The sequence below is a fragment of the Phocoena phocoena genome, chromosome 14, assembly GCF_963924675.1.
Source record: "Phocoena phocoena chromosome 14, mPhoPho1.1, whole genome shotgun sequence".
In the NCBI taxonomy this organism is placed as follows: Eukaryota; Metazoa; Chordata; class Mammalia; order Artiodactyla; family Phocoenidae; genus Phocoena; species Phocoena phocoena.
This window is the reverse complement of record NC_089232.1, coordinates 51,590,034-51,596,301: the sequence shown is the minus strand read 5'-3', so window position 1 is coordinate 51,596,301 and position 6,268 is coordinate 51,590,034. Positions and strand designations below refer to the sequence as shown.

General features: G+C 46.7%; 1 protein-coding gene across 1 annotated transcript; it reads right to left on the bottom strand.

Moving 5' to 3' along the window:
* Positions 1–274: 274 nt before the first annotated feature.
* MCFD2 (multiple coagulation factor deficiency 2, ER cargo receptor complex subunit) lies at positions 275–4,203 on the bottom strand. Its single transcript, XM_065890703.1, has 3 exons — positions 4,049–4,203; positions 3,124–3,283; positions 275–1,748 (listed from the first exon to the last, which is right to left on the bottom strand). The coding sequence occupies exons 1-3, from the start codon at positions 4,195–4,197 to the stop codon at positions 1,620–1,622; spliced, it is 438 nt and encodes a 145-aa protein (XP_065746775.1). The 5' UTR covers positions 4,198–4,203; the 3' UTR covers positions 275–1,619.
* Between the last annotated feature and the right edge of the window lie 2,065 nt (positions 4,204–6,268).

The following is a 6,268-nucleotide window of genomic DNA, read 5'->3' as shown; positions in this document are numbered from 1 at the left end:
TTTCCTAAGCTAGAGAATGCAGTCATAATCTGAACTTGGCCAGAGAAGGAAGGTCCAAAAAAGTGATTTCATTCAGAGGAAAAAATGCCTAAAAGGGGAAAGTGACTGTGAATCCTGGGAATCTACCCCTGCAGAAAGGAACAGGGTAGCGCTGGGGTGGGCCCCAGCACCTGGGATGGAGAAGGCACGTGTAAACTTCTGCATTAAACCAACCGACCCTTCGTGTGGTAGGAGAAGCAGCCTATGTGGACAAAATCAACTGCTCTTTCTTTTGTTTCATCGGTTTTATTAGTCATATATCCAGAATTCATTATATAAATCTTTCAAAATACTAGACTTTGCAAGAATAGTTTACAATTCAGCTCTGATTGCACAAATACTTGACACGAAACCATTTTTACAAGTACTTATTTTTCTTGAAAGAATACTTTGGTACAGAAAATAAGTCTCTATATATCTTACAGCAAATTTTATGCAGTGTTTTCCCCATTCAACCATCATTTCAGGTTTCCTATCACAGCACATGCGTCACATCCCATAAACCAAATTATAATCTGCTGCTTGTCTTCAATTACTATTCACAATGTTAAGAGTTTTCAGGCTTCTTTTTCTAACCTTTCCTGATCTGAAAGGATTCACGTATCCAGGCTAGAAGAGGTAATTTAAACAACATTCTTTCTAAATCTGACTTGCATTGGGTTAATCACTGTGCTTGGTGAACAATCTTTACACGTCTCACTTACGCTAGCCCAGCAAGTAGCTCACCCCTGCTGTATCGGGCAGAAGGGATCAAGTCCTTTTATCCCCAAGAGCTTCTAAACTGCAAAACAGAACCCTAGAAACAAGAGTTAAATACAAATATTTAGAAAGCTGTAACATTTGCTAATGATGAGAAGTAGAGAACACTTTTAGACTCGAGGTCTCTCCTAGGTTGAAGAAGACATAAAAGAAAGCGTAAGGATGTGGCAGTAGTTTTATAAAATATTGAGAAACTGAAAACGGTGAATCACTTAGGTCAGTGGTGTGCGGTTTCCAAAGTGCCAGGAGATACAGAATCTTAGACTCTGTGGCTAGCTGAACTATTTGACATTCTTCGAAATAGATGCTGTGGCTTTGAAATAGCCTAATAAATACTCCCTTGGCCAGAACAAGTAATCATCTAGGCCAGGGGAACTTTACAGAATACTGACCATGTTTCCTGAAGACAGGACCCACCAGGGAAAACATGTGGCATTCATTCCATTCCTTCAGTTGCTGAAAAGTGTGTCCAGTTAGCAAGAGCTTGTCTTACTCTTCAGGTAGCATGAATTAAAACCAAGAGCCTGGCAGCATTCTCCAGTCTAGTTCCTGAGTGCTCAGCTCCAATTATCCAATATTCTTAAAAGGATTCTTTAATCAAGCCCTTGTCCAATAAGAGATTGAATAGTACTTGGGGACTCTACGGTATGTCCCATTTCTCTGCTTTCTGATTTCTCTTTCTCACCCCAGTGTAACAAGCTGCTACGGGTTCAAAACACCGCGGCAGTATTTTGGAAATGAGTTATTTTGCATTACCGAAAGTGTTTGGTCACATTATAATGGTTCACATTTGATCTAACTGGGAGGTGGCCACACCGTGTCTACTGCAGTGATTTTGCGAACTCGGCATAGTCAATGTATCCGTCATTGTTCTTGTCATCGTCTCTCAAAACACCATCTATTAAGTTGATCAGTTCATCTTCGTTCATTGGTGTCTGTTCATTCCCTTCCTACAAGGTACAAATTAGACAAGGATGAGCGGCATCTTTTACTGGAAGCTCTTGGTTAATGTCCAAAATAAAATGTCAATAAACTCCTTCAGATGTAGTATTTCTACTTCCAGGAATCCACAAACCACATATCAGATCCAGAGTCAATTCATAATAATCCAATTTAGAAATGATTTTTGGCAGTTAAAAGGATGATACAATCAAAGTAAGCCCTCGCTTATTTGTTTTAAAAATTACTTTTCATTCTTTTCTCATTACAAAAGTCATATGTGTTCATTGTAGAAAGCTGGGTCCACACAGAATTCTGAGCTTCAGAGATTCCAGGACCTGCAGCCCCATCCTAGAGAAAAGCTCACAGCCCAGGCCCTCCTGAGGGTCAGCTCTGCTAAAGTGGAAACAGTCCACGCTAGACAACATCTCGGGGTCAGAACAAGATGAAGAAGGCACTGCCGACCAGTAGACCTCATCGTGATCTTTGAGGCGAAGGCATTTCTGCTCACAGGGCCGAGCGCTGAGCTACTGCTGTTCACGTCCTCAGCTGATTCTTCCCCTGCCTCCTCTCCCACGTCCCCCTTCCCTCTCCTGCTGCAACCAGCATCCTCGCCTGCCAGGGCTGCTGGACCACAGTCCCTCTGCCTGGCGTCCGCCTGTATGCCTCCCATAGCAGACCCTGCGCTCGTCATGCCAGCCTCCTGTGCGAGCCCTAGCACTCCCCGCAGCCTTCAAAGCAAACCGCGCCCGGCTCAGCTCCCAGCCGTGCGAGCACATGCCCTCCCCAACTATGCCTCTCCTGCTCTCTAGAGATTACAGTGTGGCACAGCGGGACAGACGTTAGATCTGGAGACATAAGATCTGAACTTCAGCTTCCTTACCTCTCAAACTGGGGGCAATAACAAGGCCTGCCCCTTCCTGCTCCCAGGCTACTGCAGTGATCAAACGAGATCTCTAAGCTGCCACAAAGTGCTTTGTAAACTACGAGCACCGTACTGTATCACCCAAACCCTCAATTATCCCCAAATCCCTGGAGCCCTTGGTCCCCTGACTCTCCATTCTTCCCAAATGAGATAACTTCTCCCCTGTTCTGCATTTGGAACGTGCTCTGTCTTTTAGCTGGTTCTCAGATGCTGGTATGCAGCAGAAATGCCAGCAGCACTTGCTGAAGACAAAAGGAAAGCTCTGGGGCTTCTGCCTCAGCCCGTCACCCTGTATGAGAAGGACCGCTGAACAGGAAAAGAGGCAGAACAGAGGGTGAGCAGAAAAAGGAGAAGCAGCAATAGTGTTGCACAAGGACGGGGGAGGTCATCAAGTTCGGGGACTGAGTTACCAGAGGGAGGCTTTTCCAAGCTGCTGTCTACGGAGCCATTGCCTGACCTACCTCCTTATGGACATGAGTGATGGCTGTGGAGAGTTCTAGGCCGTCAAGCAAATTATTGCCGTCATAATCATGCATTTTGAAATAATGGAGCTGCAGTTCTTGTGGGGACATCTCTGCCTCTGGTTTGTTGACGACACCTTCTAGATGCTCCATGATATGCCTAGAGACCAACAGTGAGACTCAGACCACTTGGTGGCGAGGCTGGGATCCTACCGAAATCTTAAGGACTCTGAAACGTTCAAGATCTTAAAGTTCATCCATCCCAGAAAAACAAACACCAACAGTGGCAGACCACACTCAAGGAAGACAGATACAGGCGAGGCCCTGAAAGGAGCAGGGGAAAAAAAAAATCAAGTAGTTCATCTGTTATCCTGGCAAGATCATGGGTGTTTTTCCTTTTTATTATTGGAATATTGTTATAGCATTTTGGGGAGCTATTAATTTCTTTTTCTTCAACCAATTTAAGGATAGCAGAGTATAATGTGTGAGGCTAACTGGCCTAGGGCAAAAGTGGCAACAAATGATTCAATGTTCGAACATGCCAATACAAAAGAAAAAGGTCTTGTCAGAAGCAAGAAACCTTAGCTCTATTTTGGACTCTGCAACTACCAGTGTGTGTGTGTGTGTGTGTGTGTGTGTGTGTGTGTGTGTGTCTGTCTGTCTGTCTGTCTGTGGTGAAAGAGAGAAACAATGAATTCAGGCAAGTCATTTATCCCTTTTGGGCCTCAAGATCCTCCATCTGTGATATGATGGTGAAAAAAGAATAGCTGACTTACAGGTGGCCATAAGGAATAAATATCATCCTTGGAAAATGTTAAGGGGTCGTACAAATAGTAGAAGGCAAGTTGGACAGCGCGTGCCTTTGCAGCTGGCTGCAGTTGCAGACGGGGAGGCCCCTGGACCACAGCCCCGGCTGAATACGTACTCTTGGTCATGCACTGTGCTCTTATCCAGGCCCACGCTGCCGGGATGGGAGAAGCTGGCCCCGGGCTCCTCGGCCCTGGCACCCAGGGCACAAAAGGCCCAGAGCAGGGCGCACAGGAAGGGGGTTCTGAGTAGCTGCAGAGATCTCATGGTCACCAGTACCTGGGAGGTGGGGAACACAGAAGATGAAGGTGAGAACACCAGAACTGAACTGAGGTTCTTTCAAGACTTGACACAGCGCACTCCTGGGAACCTGGGTGAAGAAGCAAGCCTGGGAAAGAGGAGGCCTGGGCCCAGGACAGCTCTGGCGCCAGACTGCAGGGTGACCTTGCGCTCTCCAGGTCCCCATCACTCAAACGGGAAGGCAGGTCCATGACATTTCCTGACGCCCCTTTGGAAGGCCAAGCAACTTGATGAGAGCTTATAGGGATTTGGAGAGTATTTCTGCCTACAAGCAGCTTATAGTCTGGCGAGAGAAATACTTCCTACTGAGAGCACGAATGAAGGCACAAAGTGAGGTGTACTAAAGGAAGATTAAACCCTCTGAGAGTTCAGAGGAAGAAGTTTCCTTTGGGTGAGGGAAAGCCAGAGAAGGTTAACAGACATGGGGATACTTCAGCAGGGCCCGGATGGATGGGCACGCAGTGGATGTGCAGGGACTGAAGGACGAAGGGAAGGTGCGAGCAGAGGGGCAGGTGCAGACAAGTGGGAGAGAAATTCCGAGTGGTTGAGTCAGGCTGGAGCTTAGAGGGTATGAAATAGACAAAATGGTGGACAACAGGCTGCAGAGGTTGACCAGGCCGTGCTGGATGTGGTTTTGCCCGCTAGGCCAAGGGGGCTGAAGTTTCCTGCGGATAAATGGGAGCCACTGAGGGTTCATGAATGGGAGACGAGATCAGAGCTTGGTTTCACAGTGGCTCAGCTGGCAGCAGAGCAGGGAAGTATTAGATGGACTGAGTCCAGAGACGGGGGTTGAGGGAAGCAACGGGGCGGGTCAGATCAAGGCCCGCAGTGGTGGACACGGAAAAGAGGACGTTAACCCTTGCCTTGTCCACCTCCCAGGGCTGTGACGGAGGCAAGTAACTGAACCAGGTGAAAGAACGCTGGAGAGGAGAGTTCCATAGGAATTAGCTTCCGCAAGTACTTCTGGGGTTTGGCTAGACTTGGAATCGTGGTCAACAAGAAGACACAACTGGCTACACAGCAAGCTCCCCGAGGGAAGGAGTGCTTTGTTCCCATCCGTATCCCCACCAAGGCTCAGGCCTTTACTAACTGTTGTTAAACAGAAAGTCCTGGTCTTTCCAGGGGCTTACAGACTGACCTCAAAAAGGAAGGTGAAGGATAGCCAGGAGACCTCCATACAACACAAAGGAAACACCTGACTCACACATTCACTTCCCTGGATAATAAGGGCCAGTGATTTCTAAGGGGCCAGCTGCAGCCAAAAAACCTAGAGCAGCAAAGAGAAAGCATAAGGTACTAGTCAGACCTTCACACATGCCACACAGGGCTCAGCTCCGAAGCCGTCGCCACCTCCACTGAGGTGTTACAGCCCCTCTGACCCGCCCTGAAAGGCTCTGTAGGGTAGGACCCTGGGAGAATGCCATCCCCACAATGTTTGAGAAAATTTCCCAAACCCACTTTGCTGGATATCAGCAGTATCCTCCCTAAGGAGACAATGGTCACTGGGATGTATAACTTCTAGGGTATAAAAAGAAGCATCTAGTCTCACAACTGAATAGGGACATCATAATGCAATCGTCATAATTCATAACAGAAACAGAAAAAGATGTTCAATATATACCAAGAGAAAAAGAGCAGGCTATAAAGTCTGTAAAGAATAATTCATTTTTGGTGAATTCCCTGGCAGTCCAGTGGTTAGGACTCAGTGCTTTCACGGCTGTGGGCCTGATTCAACCCCCCGTTGGGGAACTTCGATCCCACAAGCCGCGTGGTACAGTCAAAAAAAAAAAAAAAAAAGAATTCATTTTTGTAAAAACCAAAACAATGTATGTATATTTCTCATACACAAAACAATGACTAAAAACTATTAACAAAGATTATTTTCTGAATTACGAGATTAGGAGTGATTTTTTTTTTTTTTTTTGCCCATGCCATGTGGGATCTTAGTTCCCCGACCAGGGATCTAACCCACGCCCCCTGCAGTGGAAGCTCGGAGTCTTAACCACTGGACCACAGGGGAAGTCCCCAGGAGTGATTT

Bases quoted from the DNA above. Each gene is read 5' to 3' on its own strand.
- MCFD2 (XM_065890703.1), bottom strand. From the start codon at position 4,197: ATGAGATCTCTGCAGCTACTCAGAACCCCCTTCCTGTGCGCCCTGCTC. The intron at 3,284-4,048 runs GTACGTATTCAG...GTTGGTCTCTAG, and splicing joins AGCACAGTGCATGACCAAGA to GCATATCATGGAGCATCTAG. The intron at 1,749-3,123 runs GTAGGTCAGGCA...TGTACCTTGTAG, and splicing joins TCACTCATGTCCATAAGGAG to GAAGGGAATGAACAGACACC.